The following is a 27,414-nucleotide window of genomic DNA, read 5'->3' on the forward strand; positions in this document are numbered from 1 at the left end:
AGAGCTATTTAAATATAGCTCTAAAAGATCCTGTGTAGACATTCACACAATACTTTATTGTTCAAAGCAAACCAGTACCATCAGTGCCATTCATCTACAAGATATGCTAGCAGGGAAAAAAAAAAAAGGTTATCCTAAGTTATTTTCTATTTCTTGTGTAAGTTGTTAAATTGTCTGTTTGTGTAAGGTACAGAACGTCTCCAAAACATCATCATTCATATATGTAAGTATATATGTATATATATATATATACACACATACATATATATATATACACACATACATATATCACACACAAAAACACACACACACAAACGCTGCTCTTTGACTAGAGCACCTTTTAAGTGTTGTTCCTATAGAATTGGAGTGAATCCTGAAAGTTTCAGAGGCAGAAGACCACTTGCACTTTCTTTCTCTTCTGGAATTATTATGCATTAGATTAATACCACAAACAAGGAAAACTTCTTAAAGTAATTGGCCTCATTTACCCTTCACAATTAATAGTTAAGACCAGTTTCCCATCCAAACACACAACTATTAGTAACTAGGCATTGTATCTGCCTACTGATTGTTGGTAGGCAATGATGCCATATAAAGCAGAACGCAATTAAGCACCTAATTGATTTAAAGCCATTAATAGTATTCATATAATAAAAGTTACTCAGAGGAAGGTTATTTAACATCTGCAAGGATGTCTCCTTGTCTAAGAAGTTACAATGGAAGACATATCACAGGCACTACAATTAAAAAGAAGAATGAAGATCGTCAATAAAATTTTATTAGTTACATACATTGCTTAGATTAGTAGTAGTCTGACAGTTTAAAGTGGTGAAAGACAGCAAGTCCTTGAATAGTGATACCACAATAGTCTCATATAATAAATAAGAATTGAGATGCTCAATGAAATTTAGAAACTGTGAAGGAAGAAGTAAAAGGGTGAGGTAATGTCAGACAGTTTAAGCTACTGAATACAACGCTCTGTGAGAGGGTTGGTTTTGATCTAGACAAATATTTCCAAGTTGTCAAACAAATGTTTTAATGTCTGTTGAATAAAACATCATATCAAATAACTAAATCATTCATAATACCAAAAATAGAACAAGAACGAAGAAAACCTTTTTAATCTTCTTCCCTAAAAAGTACATATAGAAAGGCACAGTAGGAGACATTTTTTATTATTCCATTAGATTTAGATACCTGAAAACCATTTTTTCCCATATCGTAAAACAACGAGAAGTTTAAATTGCCTTTTTACAGATGCAAAAATTTAATTGTCTAAAGTGCAGTGAATTGTTATCTCAAAAACTACCAGCAGAAAGTAAAAACAAATAAAAATTAAACCATCAAAAATAAGTTTTGAGAACATTCACAGTAATGAGAATATATGCATTCAGCCACATATTAAAGCAATTTAAAGCCAAAGTATACCATTAAAAACATTTATAAATGTTTTATCTTGTTCCCTTCATAGCCTGTAACTTTGTACACATTTTTCCCCCCCCAAAAAAAACCAACAACAAAACTAACCTGACAGTACTTTTAAACAAAAGAATTATTAGCATTCTCAGCATGTAAAAAAGCCAAACAGCTTATACAGAGGAAAATAATGGCAAGCAAGCAAATTCACTGTAATATTTTTGAAGCACTAAGCAATGCATTTTGATTGTAAATTGCATTAGAACCATATTATTCTAGCTATACAGCAGATGCCAATGATTTCAACAGTTCCAAAAGTCTCTTTGACATCTTAACAGCAAAACCTTTGAGCAATTTACTCTTTCTATCAGCATTAATAACCAACTCCTGAAAAATATCCAGTTGAATAAAGTAGTAAAAGATGTCTTATTCCTCACACAGAACATCGTGCCCTTTAAAATCTGCACTTCATAAATAGCATTAAAATTTCTATTCACTCCAAACATTCACATTTAAAGACATCTCACATGCACAACATTACTGTTCCTTTTAAACTAGAAAAGCACAAAATCTACTGAAAGCGACGTAATTGAAATTTACAGGTACCTTAACCTTTCCAAGAATACAAAGTGTTCAGAAACAAGGTAGTAAATACATCAGTGCTGCCCTGCTTTCAAACTTTTGAAGATAACTATTTGATTAAATAAATGTTCTGTAGAAAACTGATATCTCTTTTCTTTATCACTTTCCATTTGTGTCACAGGTGAACTTTCTTAAAGTCTGTGTTACATTTACTTGTTCTTTAAAAAAAAAAAAGTGTAGGGTTAAGAGTCCTACCAGCACTCCAGCAAATAAAGGGAGCTAACTTGCAGCCTTTTTAGGGTTTTCCAGAAGGCTGGTAACCATCTGCAATTTTAAGACAAAATAATTTTAAGGAAAGCATCATTTTATGATGCATATACAACAAATTGTACCTCTCTCATGGTGTCTCCTTAAACTAAGGATGTCTGAAGAGTGAAGACCAGGAAGAAACAACGTGCTGATCTTCAAAAATTGTCACAAGTCATCCTAAGTCTGTGGCAATTGGAACAGGGTTGCTCCAGTTGTAGCTCTTAAATCCCATCAATATTTATCTGCAGCTTGAATCAAACCGAAGTGCTGTGTTTAGTGCTGAATATGAATACTCAAAGAAATATTGTTAGTACAAAAATTAGTTATCTTACTATTCCACTTGAGATCAGTGCGTACACCCACAGCATTCTTCTACGACTACAATTTCAAAAAGCTTATCCAACCAATAACTAAGAATTGAACTCCAAGTTTGGCACGTGCAGCAGTTTTCAGGAGCATCCCTTTATTTTATTAAAACACTGATAAGAACAATGATCCCATTACCAAGCATAACCTGACTGGCAGCTGCTCAAGGTGCTTCATCTCAGCGCTGTGCACAAGGATTGCACCTTGCCTTTGACTGAGGCACGTAAGGCGCAGTGCAGAAGTACAACAGTTCAGACACTAGAGGACAGCCTGTTCATTTCACTGAACCTCTAGATATGTAGTGCTTGTTCCTCATTGCTTCCTTTCTCTTGGACTAGAATTCACATTCGTAACTGATGAATCCACTTTCAGGAAGCTTCTCTTCAGATTAGAGATTCTTTAGGCTAGTTGATATTATTTTTACATAAGTCTCAAAGCGTTGCAAGAATCCTTGAAAATGATATAATTAATGTCAGTACTGTCTGTCCAACACCAAAGACAAGAGCTTCTAAAGGAGCCATATTCTTTCCTGCTACTCTGTAAATTCCAGCTACTGCAGCACCTAAGAATCACAAGAAAAACAATGGTCAAATTACAGAAGTAAAACTAAGGCTGAAACATGTGACACATGATTTACTGTATTTATGCATTAGCTATTTCTAGAATATTACCAAACATGGAATTAATTCAGGGCATTACACAATTATTTAGCCTTGCTTGACTTTTTCTAGTTTCACCAAAGGTCTTCAGGGATAATTTTCCCAAACGAACCAGATTAACTGTTCCGACACAAGCTCTATTAGAAAAAACTTAAACTCACCACTTCCCTTAAGGTGCCTTCAAATTTCTTTCTCTCCTGCTAATTTGAAGAATTAGCAAAAAAAAAACTTCTAAAATATGCATCTAGAATTTACCAAGTCCAAACTGTGGCTTAATTGTCTTTGTACAAACAGGGAGAAGACGATAACACTAAGACTGTGAATGCCTACAAACTGTCTAAAAAAAAAATCTACATGTCTAGCAGCTTCATTTAGTATTTCAGTTAAACAATCAGGTCATACTGTTAGCTTTGACTTCAACTACTAAACTGTTAACAGTTGTTTGGCAAATCAAGCAAAACATGGAAAAGATCAAGAAGTCTTACACTGTAATTTGTGAATGCGTATGGGGAGAAGTCTCTAACAATTGTCATTAGATTTACAGTTGTATGAAATTAAAAAACCATTTCTCCTGTACAGTTGTGTGCAAACCTCCTTTGAAATATAACACCAAATGACTGAAGATTAACCGGCAATAAACACTGCTCTGAAAACAAGTCACTTGTTCTTAACTCCCTCCTACAGTCTTTCATATGGCGACTTCTTCGCGCGCACTTAAGGAACAAAAGCCACAGAGCAAATTCATGTTTCATTTGTCCTCTTGACTTGAAATAACAGCCTAAGAAAGAAAATCTTTGCATTCATCTTTCAAAAAAAAAAAAATCATGCTAATAAATAACATTTTCTCCTCCAATTACTTCTCAGTGTGAGGATACACAAATGTTTATGCAAAATAGAAAAAGAGGCTTGGATACAACTGTGTCTGTAGCAAAAATATAACTCAATCCATACCTCAAATTTATCTACAGCCTTTTTTTTTTTTAGTGTTTTCTCATCTAGTATTTGCTGAAGAGTGCTTAGTCCCCTTGCCTAAAGAAAACACTGAATTTTTCAGTGATAGACCTTTTGCATGTGATATCTCAAACAGTTCAGTTAAAAGCTTTCAGAGTACACTATGGCCCTTTCCAACTCAAAGAAAACTGAAAAGCTGCCATGAAATAAATTTTGAAATAAATAGCAGGAGTTAAAGTGGGAATTCCCTTGTTTTTATTCACTACAGGGAATAGTCTGCCGAAGTGATTCAAAATCCATCCGTGATATGGAAATAAATCCCAACAGGTTTTCTGAGATGTCACCTGACAAAAAAAAAAAAAAAGAGCACCATCTCATTTTTACAAATGTTTTAGGAAGACTAGCATTCACTACTGTTTCTTTACACAAAATGTGCTTCACATCAGGTAGTTGTTTAAATTGCCTAACTAAAACACGAGCCTGATGTTGTTTCACTCAGCCACCCCGTGTTAGCTTCTCCATTTATCCTGACTATCACCTATCAAAAACTGAAAGAGATCCTTGAGAATGAGCCCAGCGCTGCCATTAAAATTATTCAGCTGATTGAACTCTTAAAGTGCATTCAAATTAGTTAAGATTTATTAACCAGTAGCATCAAGTTACTATATCCCAATAACAGCAGTGTTTGGCTTCTTAAGAAAGGTATTGAGGTATTCTGGGGAAAACATCAATAACAAAACCAAGGAGTTCTGTGTTTTGATAATCATGTATTTTTATTTTTTAGATAACAGCTTGCAATAGAAGCTGTAAAAACCCAGCACAACTAAAACCAAAGGGTACTACAATAGCTTGCCACTGAGGGAAATGACAACGTCACCAAAACGTGCATGGGGGAGGAGGAAGAATAGACTCTCTGGGATAAAATGCAACTAAAAATCCTTGCCTCAAATTGCCTGATATTTAACTGTTCCTGAGGCTGTTTTTGACAGCAGCAGCACAACTCACTCTGGTTGTTGGTTTTGTCCTGCTGCTTTTAAACACATTGCTATATGTTGGTAATAGATCTCAAAAATACCTAAGTTCCGAAGATCTATCACGAACAAAATTAAACAGAGGGTGGTGATGCACTGGAACAGGTTGCCCAAGGAGGCTGTGGATGCCCCATCCCCGGAGGCATTCAAGGCCAGGCTGGATGTGGCTCTGGGCAGCCTGGTCTGCTGGTTGGTGACCCTGCACATAGCAGGGGGTTGGAACTGGATGAGCACTGTGGTCCTTTTCAACCCAGGCCATTCTATGATTCTAAACTTGTACCATTTAACAGGTTGTACCACATTCATCTACACAAATAACACGGAAGGCTGAAAAAACAAATGGAAGTAGAAGTTAATTTGCCATTTCCAGCTCTTACAAGCAGGATTGGGCCTATCCAAAAGGCTAAATACTTGTTTATATCCTACTTTACTACATAGCAACAGTTAGAAATCGTCTTTTAAATATTTTATTTATCTTCAGAAGCTCCTTACAGAATTTCTTTCAGCACGAAAAAATCCAGTGCTGTCCAGAAATGAAGATACCTTGGCATTTTTGGCTAATCCAGTTTCATCTCTGTGTAAAACCGATGAGAATAACATAAGTCTACAGTGTAAGCTCAGAGAAATTCCCTGGTGAAATGCTTTATTTACACATAAACAAAACTCATTTTACCTGTAAATTTGGATATCAAAAAACACAACTGTGTTACTCCTCTTTTCATGCATAAGTGGAAGAGGCAAAGGAAATTTATGTCAGAAACTCTGAGACTTCCCTGCTTCTGCTTGGATATTCAGCATTACATTTCCTAGCACTTCTCTTCAGAAGTGGTCATGCAGCTGACGTAATAACAGGGCCACTGCCATTGTAAACACAGGACAATTCAATATCAACATAACATGCAATGCAAGGTATTAATTGGTTCCATATGCCTCACCTTAGAAGGAAAAAAAAAACAAATGTTGTTCGACAATAAAATGTCAAGCTGGGAAATATACAGCAATTAAAATTAAAACATCATTAAAACATAATTCTGAAGAAAGCCCCAAGGAAGCCTTTCTTAAAGTTTGTGTTTTTAATCAAACTTTGAAATTAATAGTCAATAAAAGCTTTCAGCCTGAGAAAGCATAAGAAAACCTGCTACAAAACAACCATAGTGTCTAAAGCTGAAGTGCTACCCCTACTCTGACAATCTATACAGCTCAAAGAGAAAGCCAAGACTATTTGCCTACAGCTTAAGGCCCTCTGGTGGTCTCTAGATTTACAGTTCCTTACCTTCAAAGGCTCTACTGCCTTTCAAGTTAGACCACCTTGTCAATAACACAGAAGATGTCTGGACAGAAACCACTGTTCAGACACATTACAGAATCCATTGATTGCAGTGTTGAGAACTCCATATTACCAGCACTGTTTCTGACAATAAGTACAAGCTTATTTTCTACAGAAATAATATTCTCTTTCCCACTGCAAACAGAAAACTCAATGTTCTCCTGCCTGTTTGGTAAAGTTACTACAGGCTATTTATAGATTAAAGTAGTACCTTTAATTATAGCTCTATGAAACTTGTATTTACTCATCTTTTAGCACACTGCTTTAACAGAAAAACGTATTCACAGATAAGACACTAACCCCTCCAATACAAAGAAATTAGAAGTGTATAATATTTCTCAGGAGGTTGGAGGCTTTGGAATAGCACCATTAGAAATGCTGTAACTGATGCCCTTGTTGAATAGCATCGTACCTAAGTTAATAGCACACATAGCTCCCTTGCTTTTGTATTTTATTTGAGGGGAAGAACAGCAGGGATGATAACTATTGTCATTACTCCTTATCCCAAATACATTAGAAAAAAGTATCAATTTGACTACAATGGAAGATTGGAAAGGTCTTTCAAATCCTTGAGGCACACAATTATTTGGTCTGTTCTGAGTGGCACGCGTAGTTCAGATTGTTATATGCTCATTAAAAACACAGAATAAAAGTCACTAGTTCTGTTGTTTTTTCCTGTAGAGGTACACAGCATCTCTAGTTCCTTTAAAAGACCAATATCCTTCCCAGATCCAATATGAAATTATCCAGCAGGCCCTGGAAAGAGAGTAGGAAGCCAGTCCTGAAGTCAATGGAACTGGCGCCTCATTTCTAAAAGAAACTGATGGCTTTAAGGGTGCTGATAGGTGAACTTGATTAAAAAACAAACAAACAAAAAAAAACTCTGACCAAAATTGGCAACAATTACAATAGGACAGGACAACAAATTCTGATCCTCAAATGATACTACTTGTTAACCGTAGATATTTCAATAGCTTGGTACACAAAGCAGACAAAGTGAATGAGTAAGATAACCATCTGCTAACAGTTCTGGAATCATTTCATCTTTACATAATAGGAAGAACAACTTAGCCATCATATTCATTAGAATTGCTACACAATTAAGGCAAAATCCTTAATAAGTAATGACCAAATCATTAAGTTTGCTTTAATATATTTTTAATTTTAGATATAAATAAGTAAAAACACAAAAGATAGACTTACTGGTTATCATTGCTCCAGTTACAGAACCCAGAAATCCAATGCTGACCACAATGACAGAGATCAGCCTCCCCTGCCTATGCCTCTGCAGCATCACAAACATTAATACTCCCACAGCACCATGGACAAAGAGAGAGGAGAAGAGAGCCCAGAGGAAAACCCAGTACCACATTTCTGAAAGAAAGCAGTCAAATAAAAGATTAATATTTCTCAGGCAAAAACATTTTAAGAGATTTAGAAACATTGCATACAATCAATTGTAGAAGAAATGCAACGATTTCAGTCTTGAAAAGAGTTAACATGAAAACACCAGCATATAATCAAGACACCATCATGTTTCAGCAGACTGACTTAAAGGAGCAGTGCTATTGTGATTTAAAAAACAAAAAAACAACATGAAGAGTTCCAGTACAGTATTTGTAATAACCTATCTGATTCACATAGACCATCATTCTTTCAATGGCTTCTTTATTCACTAATTGTAGCTACATCTCAGCAAGAAATTATAAGTGCAGGATGAAATTCTCTCTGAAAGTGAACCAGGAAAAAGAACCATCTTTTACAAGGAAAGACCGCATCAAGCTAACATCAAATAGGAAAAGTGAGATTAAAGACTTCAGTTTATCTCCCAGAGAGCTGTAATGGGAACATTCCACCCATGTATCTTCAGAAGGGAAAAACAGAAATAACACTTTTTTTAAACAAGAATTTTTAGCACATCTGCTTTATTTTTATGCTTTATAATTAGTTAGCACCAAACCTGAGAGAAACAAGAGCCAGCATTATGTAAATTACTGAGCAAGGACAGGAGATCACGAGAACACACAGAGTACAGGTATTTCTCAAAATGCCAGACATCACCATTACTTTCAAAGAGAGGTACAGAAAGCATCAGTGAATTACACAGAAATCAGAGCAGCTTGCTCATTTGGTGAGAACGTTCTAAAAACATGATAATTCAAAAGGTAAGAAAATACAAGCGGCAAAATCCTAATGGCATCCATATTTTCTAAAAAATGTCAACTATAATGATCATAAATGTCCTTATCACAAAATTTAGCAAACTGGGAGACATTTTCACAGTTAAAATCATTGCAAGTTTAGAGTTCTTGCTGCAGTTCCCCCTAAAAAAAAAAAAAAAAAGTACATTTCCTTACAACAGCAGGATACTATTTATCAGGTGAGCCTGTATTACTGCAGCTGGACACACATCAGTCATTTGAGCAGAAATAGGACCCAATTAACTAATTCAAAAATACATCAATACATCACATTAAACAAGGCATATTGTGAAAGGATGCTGAGAAAAAACAGTTGCTACACACCAACTGCACTCCTTTGAAGGCAACCAAAAGATCCTCTTAAGAGAGGAGCAAGGAAAATGGCTAGTAAAAATACATACAGTTAATACTAACAGCTGTAACTTCAGGTGCAACTTATCTTTCCAAGTGACTGGATACACATACACACATATACTAAGGGCTCTAAGCAGCTCTATCAAAGCCTTCCACCTCCATCCCTTTGCCTTCAGCCCCAAATTGGGTCACAAAAATTTCTGCAGGAGGATAAGGACCACAGCACTCTTGTAGTAAATGCCTCGTTCTCAGAAACTATAGAATAGTAGCATGAGTGCCACATCAGTCATCAACTATATGACAAACCCCTTTACTAGGTGTAACACAAATAGTAGAGCAGCAAGATCCCAGGCAACAGCAAGTGAGGATCTGCTTAGATGTGACAGTAATAGGTGCAGAAACAGGAGAAAGAAACTGTTTACCTTTAGAAGGCCTCAAGTTCACCTTCAGTAAGGTCCTCAGATAGGCAGGGATCTTCAGCAAAATACCCTTACCACCACTGCCAGCCCTTAAATGAGGTCTGGGAAAGGGTGGATCCTGGCCCCAGCTCTTCCAGTCACTCAGGTGCATTGCTTGCACCTGAGCTCCCCTGGGTTGGCCCTGCCTTCCCACCAGGTGCTCAGTCATTGGTTCCAGCCATGACATTGCATTTCCACTACAGTCTTTCTTAAACCTGGTGAGGGAATTGCTGATCTAATCTGCCATGGTCATAGACAGCTTAGGAGAGGAACCTCTCTTGCAGTCCTAACAGGCCTCATCTGTTATTAGCTTTGGTATTCACATCATTTTTTTGCTCTGTTTTCCTCCTAGTAGCAGCAAATAAGCAAGGAGATTAACCAGAGGATCTGTCAACCTTACAATCCTACTAGCACTTACAGTAAATACAAATTAAGAGAGGGAAAAAGCTTTCCTACAGATGTAAATTGGCATTCTGAAAGGAACACTGTGAATTATTTTTGCACGAGGGAGTGATCCTCCTCCCTTCTTACAGGTTGCATCAGAAGAGTTGCCCTTTCACTAGGAAGACCCTTCAATAGAAAGATGTTAAGAAAGGCATCGCAAATCAGACTCCCAACAGCTTGAAACATTATTTTATCAAAATGATGAAAACTAAGCTCCTGCCCCAAGGTAGGAGCAAGAGTGCACTGTTAGTAGACTGTTAGTATGGACTAAGCAGACCATAGTTTAGAAATAGAATGAGCAAGTCCTCAAGCCTACACTGCTTTGGCCAAAGTGATAGTGAAAAAATGCAAACTTTATATTCTGCATTACCATTTGAACAACCACAGAGAACAGAAGTTACAGAAAAGCACTTTAGTATAGGAATTAAGAAAGTGGTTAGCAGCCAGGAGTAAGCATTTCCAAGCTTGTAGATGCTGAGATCTGAAAACCTTCAGTCTTAGAAGGCACTCGAACATCTTAGATCTTACACTTGAGTTCTCCATGACAATGTGGTTGAGCCATCTGCCAGATTACTTAGAGAAAACAGAATTAAACTGCTGGAAGGACAGTGCAATGTTAAATACATAGTTTCAAAATTGTTCTTACACATCAGATGAGGCTTTGCCTTGTTTGCCAGTAAATACTGTAGCAGAGATGCTACGCGTTTTCTGGGTGCAGCATTCTTCCCTACAATCAAGTCAGCTACACAATTTGTAGTATCACAAATATAAAATCAGATTATCCTGATATACACCTACTGAAAGAGAAACCTGTGTCATCAGAACAGTGTCTTGAAAAGGTTTTTGTCTCAAGCTTTCATTTTCCTTGACTAAGATGAATGCAAGAGGTGAAACTTCTGCCTGGGAAAAGTGAGAACAACTTACAATATTATTAGGGTCAAAATAACCTGACATCACACTGATGGACTTAGAGCATTTCAAATCCACAGCTGAAGAAGCAGCTTGATTCTTCTGCAGTGTTACATTACGACTGCCAGTTTCTGTATGCCGTAAGATTCCCAAACACTCCATAGGTACGACAACAGCGTATCGATGAAGGTTGTCTCATTGGTTCTTCTACAGACTAAATAAAAACTTCTAGAATATGTGCTGCTGTGGGATACTGAATTCAGGTAGTATCAGTTTCATAAAATTGCATGGAAATGAGATAAACTTTTAACTTAAAACCCAAGAACAGAAGGCTGGTGGTTATTTTAGCTGGGAAGGGATCTGAGATTGACAGCCTGTTAAGTAGCTGGTCAATTAGAAGTTAATCATTAATTTGTAATAACGGTCTGGAGAGAAGTAAAGCTGTTAGTATTGCCATTGCAAATCTGAGGGGCAGTCCCAGTACTCTGAATTCTGCACTTGTTTTCTCTTAATATATCATGGTAGCTGACAATCTTGGACTGAAATTGCCCAGCTTCCTGCTGGAATCTGATTTACTCATCATCATCCCTGCAGTTCTCACAGAGTTTACCAGGCACTGCAATGCCCCAGAGAAAATCAGTTGTTTGTGGTCATTGCTGAACCTTTCACCAGGTAGAAAAAGGAATTGATTTCCCTGTCAAAGGGAGACTTATGGCAAGTGTATTGTTAGAAGAAAATAAAAGATTATGAAATAGTTAACTACTCTCCTGTAACTAAGAACCCAATAATATTTAGAAACTCCTTACACAACAAAATAGTGATCTCTAGTGCATAGTGATCAACTACTTGGATCTTCAACTTCAAATAAGTCTCGAAGAAAATAAGTATTATGCAATTTTATATTTAGGGCAGGAGACGTCAGAATAGAACCAGCCCCAAATGTCCTGTTGGGTAAAGGAATATAAAATGGAGTCCTTTGGCAGACACCTTTTTCTCCTCTTCCTTAAAGCAACGTATATATCAAATGCATTCAAAAGGAAACTAGAGAACATCCACAAGTATTTCTTGCTCAACACAAATGCAGGCTACAGTGTTTAAAGAATCCAGTTATAGACCATAACTTCACAGAGGCTTAGGTTTTCAACTCAAATTGTTGTAAAGTCACCAAAGTAAGAAATGCAGGTAGCATTACATACATCAGTACTATCCCAATATCTTCTCATTACATATCATTCTTAATATCTTCTAGTCCTCCTTTTTCTTCTTTATACCTCTTGTCAATCCAGTTCCAGTTGGGTCTTCATCCCTACGCTCCTCCCAGGGTACCTGCCCCCGATTCCACTGTCTGTCCATTTCTTCTTGCTTTCCAGTTTGATTAGCAGGTGCTGGTTCAGCCATGCCAATTTCTTGCTTTCTTTTCCTGACTTCCTATATCTGGGGATGCTCTTGTGCCGTAAGGAAAGCTTCCTTAAAGATCTGCAAACACTGCTCTGCTCCCTTGTCCTTGAGGACAAATTCCCAGGGGGTTTGTTGACTAGTTTCCTGAAGAACTGGAATCTGGCTTTCCAAGAATTCAGCATTCTGATTTTACTTTTATCTGCCTGATATCCGTCAGGAGTGTGAACTCCACCTTCGCATGGTCACCACAGCCTAGGCAGCCTCCAAACCTGATGTCACCAATCAGTTCACTCACGTTGGTGAGCAACAGCCCAGTACTGCATCCCTCTGGTAGGGCTATTACTAGACTCAAGAAGTTATCCTCAACGCATTTCAGGAACTCACTGTGGTACTTTTCCAGCAGGTGTCAGAAGAACCCTAGCAGGACAAGAACCAGCGATCACGATGTCTTTTGTAGCTGCTCCATCAACAGGCTCTGCTTCATCAGACAGCCTGTAGTAGACACAAACCACATCTCCCTTAATTGCCTCAGTCTCTAACTCATTCACAGGCTTTTGAGTTGCTCATGGCTGTTCTTCAGGGACAGCTCCTCACACTATTTCTTTCTCTCCTCCTTTCTCACTCATCCCTTTTGAACAACTTGTAGCCATTGACAGCCATACTCCAGTCATAGGAATCATCCTAACAGGTTTCAGTGACAGCAACTATGCCATGGTTTCGAACAGGGTGACTTCCAGCTCCTCCTATTTGTTTCCTAAACTGCATATATTGGTGTAGAGGCACTTCAGCTGGGCAGCCAGCCTTTTCACCTTCTTAGACGATAATTCCTTAATTCCTTTGAAGTATTTTCATTGAGTTTCCCCATTGCCTTCTCCTATTGCCTCAGCAGTCTCTGGTTCATCATCATAAGATTCAAGCGTGTTACAGTGTTGCCAACACTGGGGCAGCAGGCCCCGCACTAGCACCCTTTCCCTGTAACAAGCTATGCTGTCACACATCTATTCATGGGCAGGCTCACTACCCACCTTCCTCCCTCCTTCGAACCTACTCTAAAGCCCTGACAGCTTTTCCAGAAAGACTCATCCCCCTTTAAGAAAGATGAATCCCATCCTCTGCCTGTAAGCATTGTGCCATTTTGTGGTGTGACAGCTGCACACGGCTGTCAGGAACGTAGCTCATCTTTCACATCACTGTTGCTACAGCTGAAACATACCACCCATAAATCTCCCTGCGCTCACATCCACTGTTTGGTCCCATAAATGCTCAACAAGCACTAATGAGTGCACATGGAAGAATCCAATGACACACTTTTGTTTCATCTGTACTTCCACATCAAACACCATTTCATCAGACTGCCCCTCTGCTGCCCTCTGTCACACAGCAACAAGTGGTGGGAAGGTTCAATGTCAACTGCCAGACCAACGTCCACCTCTGATTTTGTGGGCTAACATAATAAAATAGGAGGCATTATCTTCAGAGAAACCTTTATGTGTGAACACACTGTTCTACTACCACTTAGCTTCTGTAAACACAGAGTATGCCCTTAGTCCTTCATCTTCAATGTTTTTTTTTTCTTTCCCTCTAGTTCTTAGCTTGCACCACCAGACAAATGAATGCCCAGAACACTTCATTAAGAGTGCTCCAAAAAAATTCTACATCAAATCTTGTTATTTTCATCTATGTATCCAGTCTACCACTGCTAGCTACAAAATTAAGCCAAGCAAGTATCTGTGCTCTGAATACAAAGATACAAATTTCAGTCAACAAAGTAACACGTGAAAGCAACTGGGACTCTGGATGCTATCAGGACTACACAGTCAAATTCCTGTTTGGGGTGTTGTGCTTTTGCTGCGTTAACTGGAAGAGAACTTGCTGAATAGCATTTAAATCATAAATTAGAGCTTAGTCCCCTGAAGTTATAAGATAAGGTACAATGACAATCTAAATAAATTAGGGGACAAATAAATGTAGGATGGAGTATAGCAAAAAATATAGAAGTAGACTGAGCATCTTCTATGCGACTCCCATGATCTCTTATAAATGTTCACTTTCAAACTAGTTTATTTAAAAATGACTTACTTCTATTTTAAAGCATATTAAAACAACTGTGGAGTCTTGAGCTCCTCACTTTCAGACACTACAACCTAAGGGTATGGGGAGGAAGATGCTGACTTTAGAAGCCATACAGCACAGCACAAGCTCTTTTGTGAATTCCTCGGCACTCAGCAACACAGAGAAGACTGCATTCTCCCCCTGCCTCCTCAGTACCTGCTGTAAAACCTGCTGGGACGAGAAGCTTCAATTTTTGGAATAGACAATAATTAGACTTAAACAAAATACCCACATTACTTACAGGAATAATACAAACACAGCAAAGTTCCCAAAACTGGAGGCAGCATTTAATAATATATTATAATAGACACTCAAAGTGGGACATTTTACAGTTCAGAATCAATTACTGTCTGATTTGTGGTAACAAATCCTGATCTACCACTGCCTCTAAAACACAACTGGTTCACGTAAGGGGGCTGTTCTTGGATTTGCTGGGTAAGCTAATATAGGCTACCTGCTCCCAAAGGTACCGGACCCTTACTTCCACCTTTTACACTAGCACTCCTTCTTCCAGGTTAAAGCAGAAAGGTATGAAGCAAAGAATGTCATATAGGCAGACCGAGGCCCAACCACAGAAACAGTGCTTGCAGAGTTAGCTGTCAGAATGTGATGTGCAAGTGGTAGGAATTAAGTTGTCTGTAGCCTCCTGTGGTACTCTGGGCCATATACTATATCCTATGTGAAAGAGAGTGTGTGCGTGCACGCGTAAACCATTAAGATTTGAAGCACCTCCTGAATTTGGCTGGGGTTTATATCAGCTCTCCTGAAAGTTTTGAAAGAATTAAAATATATATATTTTTTAGAGGAATATGAGTTTGCCAATAGAATTTTACAACTTTGTGCAAACATATCAACGCTGGATATCTAAAGATGACGGATTCTTGCTTGAACAATTTAAGATCCAAGTATAAGTGACAACTTTTAGTTCAAACCTAAACAAAAATCAGTCTTAAAGAACAATCACGGAAGACTGCATAATTATTAATTTCTTTTTCCAGTACTCTGAAGTTTTTCCTTATATGTCTGTATGGGAACTGCTGAATCACAGCCTGAACCTCTGATTGACCACCTGAGGTGAGAAATGAGTCAGTCACAGAGCACAGGTGAAAGCAATTCACCTGTGCTACTAGAAGGGGCGGAGCCTGGCTGCACCTCTCCTAGATCCCATTTAAGTGCTGACTCGTGGAGAATCTTGAGAGCCTACAACATCAGTAAGAATTTTCCATTTATTATCTTCCTGTGTATTTCTTAATTACAGCATCTGTATATTCACTGATTATACACATGTCACATAGACAAAGAAAATGAATAAAGAAATTAAACAACACAACTAAATCATTCACACGCTCTTTTCTTAGCACAGAAAACCAGAACATGTTTTTAAACAATGTTCACTTCTTTATTTGGTAAATATTTTTATATAATCCCTTCTTAAACTTCACAATTATTCATTATTATCAGTTACTACATTAAAAATGTCTCCTAGGTTACAATCAGGAACACTGCCCTATGTAGAAGACTAAAACCATTCATTGTTGTCACGCCACACAACAGCTTACGACAACCAGCAATAACGTATTCTCCATCAGTGTTACTACGGATAAATAATTATTCTTCATATTCTTTAAGTTAAAAAAGAGCAGCCATTCCACGTTGAAAATACGTTGTGCAACCTCTTGTAACGCTGCAAAAGCACCAAGAAGCGGTTTTTCTTGCTCAATACTCAGCCCTGTGTTTCATAGAAATGCCTCTGTTGTGTAATGTTCTAATTAGGAAAACTTCAGAGGATGTCTAACACAAAGAAGTTAAATCCATTGTTAACTCTTCCCTTCAAGAGCACAACTTGTAATTTTATAGAAAGCGTGCAAAAAAAATCTACTCAGAGAATGAGCTGTATTAGTCCATCTTTCTAATACCTCTGAAATTCAGACGTATTTTAAATATTTTACTGATCACGTTTAAAATGAATAACTTATTAAACTGAAAAAGCGTGAAGTAGAAAGGAAAGATCATAAAGGCTACGTCATCAAACTTCAGCCACACCTACAACTTCATCGCACATTTCCCACATTTCACAGATGTTTCCACATATCGTTCGTACAGACAGAAGGAAATAGGTGACCTAATACGTTCTTTTATAAATATTCAAAACATGTGCCCTTAACTCAAGGTTTACCATTAATCTGTCACCAACTATTATACCCTTATAACAATAGAGAGAACATACTCAGCAACACCTTTGCTACAGATATGAAACCCCTTCTAGCCCAGAGCTGGAAGTTTGTGATTTGCTTCAAGCCTGGATAGAACAAGACACACCTCTCCACTGCATGCCTATGGGCTTGTCTCATAGCAGTCCTTAGATCAGAATCTTTTTTTTCGGTGTGAGGCAGAGAGGAAATAAGCCAGTTGTTGCCAAAGCTAGCTGGGGTTCCCTTGTAGCAGGGATCTGCCTCACCCGTCCCTCTCGGAGCTTTAGTGTGACACGATGGCTTTGTCTTTAAGAATCCTTGATGCTTAAAACTATGCCTATATGCCGACTCGCCAGGAAACATCTGCCGCTCCATTTGCTCGCACTTCTCTTATTGTATTGGGATAGAGTAAGGAAAAAAAAAAATGCAAACACATAAAAAGCACCTCTTTCTTACGGTTATTTCTGCTACCACCCACTCAAACATATTTATACGTTTATACACTTTATACAGCCCTTTACTCACACGCCGGTGCCCATGCAATCACACAACGGCTTGGGTTGGAAGGGACCTCAAGGATCATCAAGTTCCAACCTCCCCACCACACGTATACACCCCTTTTCTTCTTATCGTAAACCTACAACGGAAAAACACGTCTGCGTCCCCGCTCAGCTCCACACATGCGGACAGCCAGCCCCACCCACACACCGGGAAGAGCGGGCGAGCGAGGAAGGCAGGCGAGGAAGGCATCCATCCTCCCCTCTCCTCCCCGCACCCCAGCGCCCGCCCCGCTCACCGGTGAGGTTCCTCAGGACGGTGCCGTGAGCCCAGAGGCTGAGCACTTGCTGCACCGACAGGTTGATCATGGAGTTGTCCCCCGCTTCCACCTTCATGGTGGCGCAAGGCGGGCCGCCCCTCAGCCAGGGGGCGCTAGAGCCGGCGGCGGGGAGCCGCGGGGCGGGGAGGCGATGAAGGAGGCGACGAAGGAGCCTCCGCGCCGCGGGGGAGACATCGAGAACGGGGCGACGGGGTGAGATGGCGGCCGGAGGGAGCCGGGCGGTGGGACCGGCCGCGCTGCCGCCTCCCCTCAGCTCTCAGGGGCGGGGCGAGGCGCGGACCGGCCCCAGCACCACCGTTTCCCCCGGTAACGGCCCCATCCCCGCGGGCGGCGGCATCACCTGCGGAGGGGATGGGCGCCGGCGGCGCGGCGCAGGCGCAGTGCCCGGAGCGGATCGGGGAAGGGGCAGGGTCCCGGTGACCGTTAGGTCGCGCGCGAGCCGCCCGCCCGCCCCTGATTGGCCGCGCTCGGCCCCGCGCGCTCGCCGCGCCGCCCCCGCCTCTGCACGCGCGGTGCGGGTCGCGAGCGCCGTTAGGCTGAGGCGCCGTGCCCGCTCACCTGCCCGCACACGGGGGCACGGCAGCCGCTGCGGTGTTGTTTCCCCCATTCTTAAATATGCCGTAGCTGCTGCGCATTTCCAGTCTTTAGTGAGTAGTGCAGCGCTGGCCATCAGCATCCTTTGATGTACGGCGTAGCAGAGGTGGAGTAATTGGCCGTAACGCCTGCAGTTTGTAGATGAAGCCTCGACGTGTAAATCAGCTAACACCCCGCTGGATGCCAGTGACCTGATTTTTCACATACGCTGTTGTGTGGCGTTCAGTTCAGGGGACCGCTCCCAAAGGCTTTTGTTTGCTGCTGACAATGCTCGGCACCTCTGCCAATACGTACCTGGCACCGAAAGCACGCAATGAATGGCTCCTCAGAGGGCTTCGGTTTGGCTGCTGAAGCAAGGCATCACAGCAGCACACAGAGAGCCCAGCCGCCCTGCCAGGGCCCCATTCCGAGGTGGAGGGATGGTCCTATCTCCCTCTCCCTGCAGACTCATTGCTGCGGTTGTGAGCTTGAGGCAGGGGTCCCACACACACCAGCCTCCTGCGCTGCACAGCAGTGGGTGATTCATTCGAAGAGCAGAGCTATCCTGTGCTTTAAATAGGGCTCTGTGGCAAAATAGCTTATCATTTATGCTCGACTATAAGACACGCGATTAAGTGGCTGGTAATAGTTATTCTGCTTTATTCCTTTTTACTTTTGCGTTCACAACTTTGAGAACAAACCACCTTCCCTTCCAGAGTTCCCTCCAAACCCTCCTAATGCTGAAAGCATCAAAGATTCCATAAAAACATTTGTCAAACCTTGGGTGTACAACACCTTAATCTCAATTAGTTGACTGCTTTTTGATCAAACACTGCTGACGTGCTTGGTAAAGCTCTGCTCACAATGCAGAATTGATTGTATGGCAGATACTCATCTCGTATTGGGCCGTAATTCTTCTAGCTTATTCATTGTAGTCCTCAGTCACATCATTCTTTCTTTTTGACATCTACCTCTGTTCCTATTTTTCTTCTTAGGTTCAGTAATCCTTTCCCTCCCTGCACAGGGTCCTACATAGGTTCTACTAAGACCTGTGGCTTGTTCAGTCCTGCCTGATCTCCCACAATCCACAACCTGCCCTCAGCACGGTTCCCAGTGCTGCCTGTGGTCTGCTCAGCCTTACTGCTCTGGTCTGCTTTTCAGCTCTTACAGCGCCCTTTATCCTGTGCTTTCCTATGTCTCTCTCCAGTGCTCCTCCAAGTAACTCAACAAATCATTCCCTCAGTGCTTTTGGGTATGCTGCCTCCATTTGGCTTTCAAAAATGTTCTCCTTCGATTCTCTCTGATATGCCCTATTCTCTTTCATAGCCATTGGGAAAGTAATCTGCATACATATTTGAAAAGTGCTTTTTGTTGTATGAATATCGATCTGACTGGATAACTGAGGAAAACCATTCTACTATTCAGCTATTGACACAAGCAAAAAAAGAGTGGAACATGACAATGACATTTAATGGTAGCACAGTCTGGGGCGGGCCATGCAGGAGGAACTGAGTACTTTGAATGAAGCAGCAGAAATAGCCGAAATTCACTCCTACAGGCTGTAACATCATACAGGCAGGGACTTGGGGCCAGTGTTTTGTTCTCAGAAAGCACCCTCACCTGGGAGACATTGCCAAGGAAGACCTGAGAGTATTAACTCCTTGTGCTACTGTAGGGACTATGATGAGCTCTGCAGACAGCAACATACAGGGCAAAGACATGGACATAAAGGGATGCTGAATGAGGTTCCCAGTGGGGATGATGCGGCTTAGCTTAGGTTGCTGCTGAACCTGTGACCCAGTGAGAGAATAAGGTCTGTGCCTTTGGCAGCATCACAAGGCAGTGATGGATGGGAAGGTCTTAAGGACGAAAAATCACAAGGGGCAGAGCTGCACTGGTAAATAAAGCAGGAGAAAAAAAAAAAAAAAGAAAAAAGGATAGGAACATGATCTTAGTATTTAACCACATTAGGTAGTTCCTTTAAGTTCTAAAGATTAAAAAAGAGAAGTAGCACTTCTCTAAGGGCCTGGTGAGCCCTAATCTGGCGTGCTTCACACTGCTATGGTACCTTTTGATGAGGGGAAGAAGGCATAGAATCACAGAGTATCCCAAGTTGGAAGAGTCCCACAAGGATCATCAAGTCCAACTCCTGCCTCCACACAGAACAACACAAAAATCAAACTGTGTCTGAGCACTGCCCAAACATTCTTTGAACTCCAGCAGCTTAGAGCTGTGACCACTGCCCTGGAGAACTTGTTGCTGGCCTGACCACCCTCTGGTGAAGAGCATTCCCCTGACCTCCACCTGACCCTCCCCTGACACAGCCCCATGCCATTCCCTCGGGTCCTCTCGCTGTCACAGAGAGCAGAACTCAGTGCTGACCCTCTGCTCCCCTTGTGAAGAGCTGCAGCTGCCATCAGGCCTCCCCTCAGCTCCTCTGCTCTGTGCTAACAGACCAAAGGAACTCAGCTGCTTCCTGCATGTCTTGCACTCCAGAGCCTTCCTCATCTTTGTAGCCCTTCTATGGAATTCTGTAAAAGTTCTACGTTGTTTTTATCTTGTGGCACCCAGACCAGCCCACAGTGCTCGAGATGAGGCCACACAGCACAGAGCAGAGGGGACAACCCCTCCCCTCAGCAGGTGGCAGTACTGGGCTTGGTGAATCCCAGGGTACGGTTGACCTTTGGGCTGCCAGGGCACACTCATTCAACTTGCTGTCAGTCAGAATCCCCAGATCTCTGTCTGTAAGTTGGTCAGGACAGACACACAAGACAACATTGGAAAGATCAGAGGAAGTTGCAGGGTGAGGGAGGGCTAAGGGAGCTGGCCAGTAGGCTTGGCAGGCCTGAAAGGAGTCTGCCAAACTGTGTGTGTGTAACTGGAACCTATCAACACCCCACAAGATTAACCACCAGCAAAGGGAGGTGATTTATATCAGTCAGGGGAAAAAGGGAAAGAAAAAAAAAAAAAAAAAGGACAGATATAAACAGGCCTTTAATGCAATTAGATTTTGGAATTAGGGGAAGATTTATAGCTGGAGGGAAAAGTCCTGGGCACAGTTTTCCATAGAAGAACAACAATGAGAGAGTGAGGAGAGAAACAACCAGCAATATCTGTGTTGAGGTACACATTCATTGAACTCAGATGCCACCTTGGGAAGACAGGCAATGTGTGCAGCTTATTAGCAAACTCCAGAGGTACCTGACTATGCTCCAAGCTCATGAAGCTTGTGCAAGATGACTTGGTCACTTGTGCTAATTAGATCTTTAACGCTCAAATCTACCTTTACAAACATGAACACATTGATGAAAATGTCCACAAAGAACTCCTAAAAATCTATGCATGGACTATTCTTTATTTCAGAAGACTTCACCTCCCTCCCAGCATAACTTCAGTTCCACATTTCCTTCTCTGTAGCTGTATGATTTGAGTTTTTTTGAGCTGTGTGAATGTGATGGTTAGAAAAAAGAAAGAAAGAAAGAAAGAAACAAACAAACAAACAAACAAACAAAAACTTAATTGTAAAACATGTCTTTGGATGAAGGAGATCAGTTTTATGTATGGAAAAGTAGGGCCAGTGTAGTTTCTCTGCCTTCTAAAAGACTAGGCTATGCCTATGTACACTGTTCAGAACTTCTATTTTAACTTTCATTTTTAACTATTTTATTTTTAAAGAAGTTGAAGAAATAATTATAAACTTTATTGGAAAGCCCTTGGCTGCATCATTTTCCATTTGAAAAGGTAATGTTCAAAATGTTTCTTTAGTCACATCTCTTTAAGGAATTGAACAACACTGAGCATCCTGTACTGTCACATTTTGAAACAAATACTTAATAGTTTGCATCACAAAAACAATTTTCCCTAATAGTAAAAATTCAAAATCCAAACAGTGTATTTCGGTTACCTTGAAGAAAAAAATTCTACCTTGAGTTAGCTGTGTGGATTGATTGGCACTGCAGTCAAAGATCTGTTCAAGACAACCTACTTTTACGGAATGGATAACCCCAGCATAGTTTGGATATCCACGCACTCGTTTCCACTTCAAAGATGGGGGTTTTTTTAGCCTCTGATTCAAGTCACTGGCAAGACATTACCAAGTGCAGATAGCAAATGAATACCTCAGATGTTAGCAAATAGATTTTTGCATACTTGCCCCTCTCCAAGACCACCACTTTCTGCACAGCAGTTACTACTCATTAAGAAGAGCTGGCAGCTGCAGTTAGCTGTGGTTTGAGAACTGGGTCATTTGGAGATACTTGGCCTGGTAATCTCAGCTCTTAAAAGGCTGAAAGGTGATCTCAGCCCCTGGTCCCGATGATAGATGGAGATGCCTTTACAGCGATGTAGGAGAGGAACTAATGTGATATCATAGGCTAAATATTGCAACTCTTCCCAGCATAAGAACAGCCCCACGAGTAGACCTAAGCCACCAAAACTCGTTCAGCGCCGGTTTCCAAGGCCGAAGAAGGTATTTTTGTCAAAGGGGAGGAGGTGGTACACGCAAGTCTCCTGACTTCTCCCGCACGCCAGTAGATGGAGCTCGGTGTTACCAAAGATCCCGGCACCTCCAGCCGAGGACGTGCACATTCACACCGTCCGAAGTCAGGCCTGCTGTTTGAATCGACCTTATATTAAAGGTCTCATTTACTTTGCGTTCACACTTTCAAAGAACTCTTTTCTTAGATTAAGAATATAACCAGGTTTCTGACTGAAAACTAAGTTTCATTTGCATTCCCCTTTTTAAGCTGGTTGAAAACTAGCAATTAGCTGTAAAAATTTTCTTCGGAAAACATTTGAAACAGGCTAGAGGATGCTATCATCTTTCAAAACAAGGATGAAACTGATTTCACTGTTCCCTCAGAATTTAATAAAGTAAAAATGGAGAACAATCCTTTCTCCTTTGTTCTCCTTAGTGCCATGTTCAAAAAGCTTGTTTGGCTAAAATGGAAAAAGCTTACTTTTTGCAAGCCTTGCCTCTTTTACAATAGCTCCTTTCTCATCTATCCTCTACCCATATTTTTAAGTAATATAGCAAAACCAAGAGAATTATGTCAACAAATGGATGCCTGGTAGTCAAGTCAGATTTCTCTTATGCTTAGGCAAGGACATAATGTTGTCAAGCTAGTTGTTTTAAAATACCCTATTTTTAAATTCTTTGTTTTGAAGTCCCTGGTAGTTTGGTAGAGAATTTTGTTCCTTCATTAAACTACTTTTTATTTAACCCTCACACAAGCATGTCATTCTCCAGATTGAGTATAGAATTTTATACATAGCTTGTTTATACAATCCTAATTACTAACACATCTGATTTGCAAAACGTTTGCATTTCTTTTCTGATTCAGGAGAAGTCAACTTCAAATAATGTAAATTTTGATGAAATGCCTGTAGCTGAAACCTCCACAGTTAAAGCTCTGTATAGATATGCAAATATCTGTATGTATATATTTATGATCCGTAGCATCCACCCTTACATCAAGTTCCATCTCTCCTCGCATTTTTTGCTCCTTAGTCAGTGCACTGGTAAGCAGACAGGAGATGACACATCAGCATCATAAAACAGGACATTTCCTCAGAACTCCTAGTTTTCCCCCCAGGGCAGCTGTGCTATGTACACATCAATTCTGCACTTTGCAGTACCACTCTAAGTTCTTACACAGGTTCTTCCTCAATTCATTCAGCATCCACTGGAGTACATGGAAATATCTAACCGATCTCAGTGGACTTCGTATTCAGTTCTGAATGGCAGAATGTCTTCTCTTTAACTATCAACTATAATTATTTTTAATAAAACTATCTATTTAGCTGCAATTGAGAAGAAAGAGTTATTTTTTGTTCCTCCAGTTCTGCCATAATTTGATGAAATTCAGAATCTGACTCAAGTCTTGATTTTTATTAAATTTCACTTTTTTGACACTAAGAGTATATGAGTTTGGACCACTCTGAAGGCCTCATCTGAATTCCTGAAATTTTGAAGCTGTTTTAACAAGTCTTTGAATTCCTGTCATACCTTCTATTTCCTCTCTAGCTGTAGATATGAGCTGTTTTTTTCTTTTTTTCTACTCTATGGCATTTTGCTCAACAATACAAAGTTGAATATTTTTGGAAAGTATAGTTATGTGGCAAAGTTTTATGATTGGTTTGAACTCTGAACTAGCAGTGGTAAATCTAAAGTCCAAATCTAAAGTCCAGCTTTTGCTTGGGGATAATACACATAAAAACTTGAAGGGAATTTGGAGCTTTGAGAATAGCAATTCCTCTCCTGATTTCATCAGTAACACAGTGACAGCAGATCTAGAATTCTTAAGCCAAATGATAAAAGGACTTGGCTTTTCAAACATGTTCTTGTGGGGCTTGCCAAACTTGTCCTTCAAATCTTTCTACGTTAGATATTCTTCTTCTGCTTTTTCTTATAGATGGTGGAGTTTCTGTGCAACAGATTCTGTGTTATTTTAACATTGACTTATCTACACAAAGAGGAATCACTAATGAAGCATAAGTTATTACATATATCAGAACAATACAGTCTCTGCAGAAGGCTATAAAAATCAACCTTTTGATGAAAATGTGACATTTTACATTTGCATCAGTTAAGTTGACTCTATTTGACTCAGTCTAACGAGACCTGGTAATTAAGTGAAATCAGAACATCCATGCAGTATTTTGCCTCCATTCATCTATGAATGGGTTTAAAATTCATGCCCTTTCTCTAATGCAGCTTTCCTTAATAGATATTCACTAAGTTAATTTTAAATGCTACAGTACACTTTACAGACCTTCCATTTAGCTATGTAAATAACCATGGTCATTTCACAATATAGGGAACCTCAATGTTTTTTTTTAAACCCTTCTGAGGAAAAGAAGATCAAAGGTACATGAAATTGCAGGTAGTTGCAATTGTGAAAACAGTAATTATATCTTGCATCTATTTTGGATCATGCCTTGATGGTACTGAAAATTCTTTGTGTGATCAAGCCACAAGCTAAAGTATTTCTTCTGAGTGTTTATTTGTACTGTCAAGCTCTTCAATACTACCACCGCCTGATTCTTCAATAATATTTCTTCTAACAGGAACAAAATAGCAGTGTAACTGAAGTACATAACCATGAATTAAGAGACATGACATCTCTTTCCAGACTAATCCCATGTTGACAGGTAAGTCACATGGCCAGATTCACTTTATGCAGTGCCATGCTTTGTGAATAGCCCTCTTGTCTTCTGCGGGTCCCAGGGCTTGGATGGTACTCAAAACACAAAAGGGTCAGCAAATTCTATTTGTAACCTTTCTGGTTTTCAATTTCTGCAGTTGGAAAAGAGAGTTAGCCTTACCTGTGAGGTTTAATTCACATTGAAATTTTCAGATAGACAGCAGTGAGAAGTAAAAAGTATTGCCTAAGATAAATACTTTCAGGGCACCTTCGTTATTGTTCTGGCTACCAGCCCACAGTGCTTTGCAAGCAATTTAGTACCACTGGTGGTAGAAATATTTGATTTGCTAGATTTTTAACCTCTATCTGTTTAAAAACTATACAGAGAATGAAAAGTGAAGTTTGAGCTGGTATTTATCACCCTCTCAAGCACTTATTCCAGTCCTTTCCAAGTGGGTTATCATGATACTCAGTGGTCTGAAGAAGAGGGGAAAAGGTGAGAACAGAAAGTACGTTATTCCTCTGAAAGGACAGCCTCAGTAGTTACGTCTGGGCACAGCCTCCCTCTGTAAGCAGCTCTGAGAAACTCTTTCCTTCTTTGATGTGGGAAAAAAAACCTTTTTTTTTCCTTTTTTTTGTGCAGAGCACCTAGCAGTGGAGAGTAATCGAGAATGCTACAGAGTACAACACTTCTGCCATTCTGAATTTGGAAGCAGTCAAGCTACGATGTTTGCATAAGGCTGTGTGTGAGAGAAGGAGTTCTGCCTTCTGCATTTCGTTCTTCTGCACGGAAGCCATGGAGGCTGAACTGCATGAAAGTAGTTTGCAGCTGCTTGCATGGAAATAGCTAGTCAAGAGACAATTTGAAAGCAAATATAACAATTTTAATTACCTGGCTCCCTGTCCAAAGCCCTAATTAAATAAAAATTAAAAATAAAAAATTAATTTTTTAAAAAATTAAAATTAAATAAAAATTAAATAAAAGTGCCGCTTCATAGACAGTTCAATCATTTAAGGTGACATTGACAGTGGAAATGAGTCTCGCGCTCTCCTCTCAGGTCCTCCACTGAGCCAGCAATGGAGAAACTGCACACTGAAACCAGAGTGGTAAGCTGAGCTATCTGAAAACTGTTTCGCCTGCAGGACTAGGAGGAAACAGTTAAAGTTCTTTTGAGATATTTGTAGTTGGATCACTACACAAGTATGTCTTAAATTCTTGCTTTGTATGGCAATGGCAGAAGAAGAAAATACAAAACTTATCGCTACTTGGAGAAGTAAGATTTCACCCAAAGAGGCAAAGAATGCAATGGCAGTACTCCCAGTATACACAATGCTAGCTTTTGACTGCACCAGTTGCTATTGCCCTTCCCTAAAAATAATCCAAGGCCTGATGAGGTAATAAAGACCATCTCGCAAACATTTTTCTCACTTTCTACTTGCTTTGTAAGATTGTAGAGTCATACAATTATTTCAATTGGAAAAGACCTTCAAGATCATCAAATCTGACCATCCACCTTACTCTACAAGTCTACTGTTAAACGCCCCTTAACACCAAGTCTACACATTTTTTAAATACCTCCAGAGACCACTTCCCTGGGCAGCCCGTTCCAATGCCTCATTGCCTCTCCCATTAATAAATTATTCCTGACATGACAAATTAAGCTCACCTGGAACAACTTGAGGTCATTTCCTTGCGTCCTATCACTTGTAACCTGAGAAAAGAGATGGATACTCTCTTCACTACAACCTCATTTGCAGAAGTTCATAGAATCATAGAATGAATTGGGTTGGAAGAGATCTCAAGAATCATCAAGTTCCAAGCCCCCTGCCACAGGCAGGGCAGCCATCCTCTAGATCAAGTACCAGATCAAATTGCCCAGAGCCCATCCAATCTGGCTTTAAACTTCTCCAAGGACAGGGCATCCACAACCTCTCTGGGCAACCTGTTCCAGCACGTGACCACTCTCTCAGTATAAAACCCCCCTGACATCTAATCTAAATATCCAATTCCTTTAGTTTAAAGCCATTCCCCCTTTTCCTATCACCATCTACCAGCGTAAAAAGTTGATTTCCCTCATGTTTATAGACTCTCTTTAAATACTGGAAAGCTGCAATAAAGTCTCCCCGGATCCTTCTCTCTTCCAGTCTG

The 27,414-nt window shown here is 40.2% G+C and overlaps 2 protein-coding genes and 1 long non-coding RNA gene across 3 annotated transcripts in view; 1 reads left to right on the top strand and 2 right to left on the bottom strand.

Annotated features, from left to right (window-relative positions):
• Window positions 1-756: 756 nt before the first annotated feature.
• Window positions 757-17,955, bottom strand: TMEM170B (transmembrane protein 170B). Its single transcript, XM_010708353.4, has 3 exons — window positions 17,506-17,955; window positions 7,845-8,015; window positions 757-3,235 (listed from the first exon to the last, which is right to left on the bottom strand). The coding sequence occupies exons 1-3, from the start codon at window positions 17,600-17,602 to the stop codon at window positions 3,105-3,107; spliced, it is 399 nt and encodes a 132-aa protein (XP_010706655.1). The 5' UTR covers window positions 17,603-17,955; the 3' UTR covers window positions 757-3,104.
• On the top strand, window positions 17,506-26,053 carry LOC109366588 (uncharacterized). Its single transcript, XR_014882295.1, has 3 exons — window positions 17,506-17,739; window positions 25,189-25,272; window positions 25,909-26,053. It is a non-coding gene; the product is annotated as an uncharacterized LOC109366588 (long non-coding RNA).
• A 190-nt stretch (window positions 26,054-26,243) lies between these two features.
• Window positions 26,244-27,414, bottom strand: part of LOC100551407 (uncharacterized) — a 135,557-nt gene continuing 134,386 nt past the window's right edge. Inside the window, exons 10-11 of the mRNA XM_085220202.1 lie at window positions 26,933-26,977; window positions 26,244-26,402 (exon numbers count right to left, since the gene is read on the bottom strand). Of these exons, the coding sequence (XP_085076328.1) occupies window positions 26,277-26,402; window positions 26,933-26,977 (171 nt within the window). The 3' untranslated portion in view covers window positions 26,244-26,276. The remainder of the gene's footprint in view (window positions 26,403-26,932; window positions 26,978-27,414) is intronic.

Source organism: Meleagris gallopavo, chromosome 3 (assembly GCF_905368555.1).
Source record: "Meleagris gallopavo chromosome 3, MGAL_WU_HG_1.1, whole genome shotgun sequence".
In the NCBI taxonomy this organism is placed as follows: Eukaryota; Metazoa; Chordata; class Aves; order Galliformes; family Phasianidae; genus Meleagris; species Meleagris gallopavo.

Excerpts from the sequence above, each read along its gene's own strand:
- TMEM170B (XM_010708353.4), bottom strand. The coding sequence starts at position 17,602 with ATGAAGGTGGAAGCGGGGGACAACTCCATGATCAACCTGTCGGTGCAG. Across the intron at positions 8,016-17,505 it reads CGTCCTGAGGAACCTCACCG|AAATGTGGTACTGGGTTTTC; the intron begins GTGAGCGGGGCG and ends GCTTTCTTTCAG. Across the intron at positions 3,236-7,844 it reads AACTGGAGCAATGATAACCA|GTGCTGCAGTAGCTGGAATT; the intron begins GTAAGTCTATCT and ends TGTGATTCTTAG.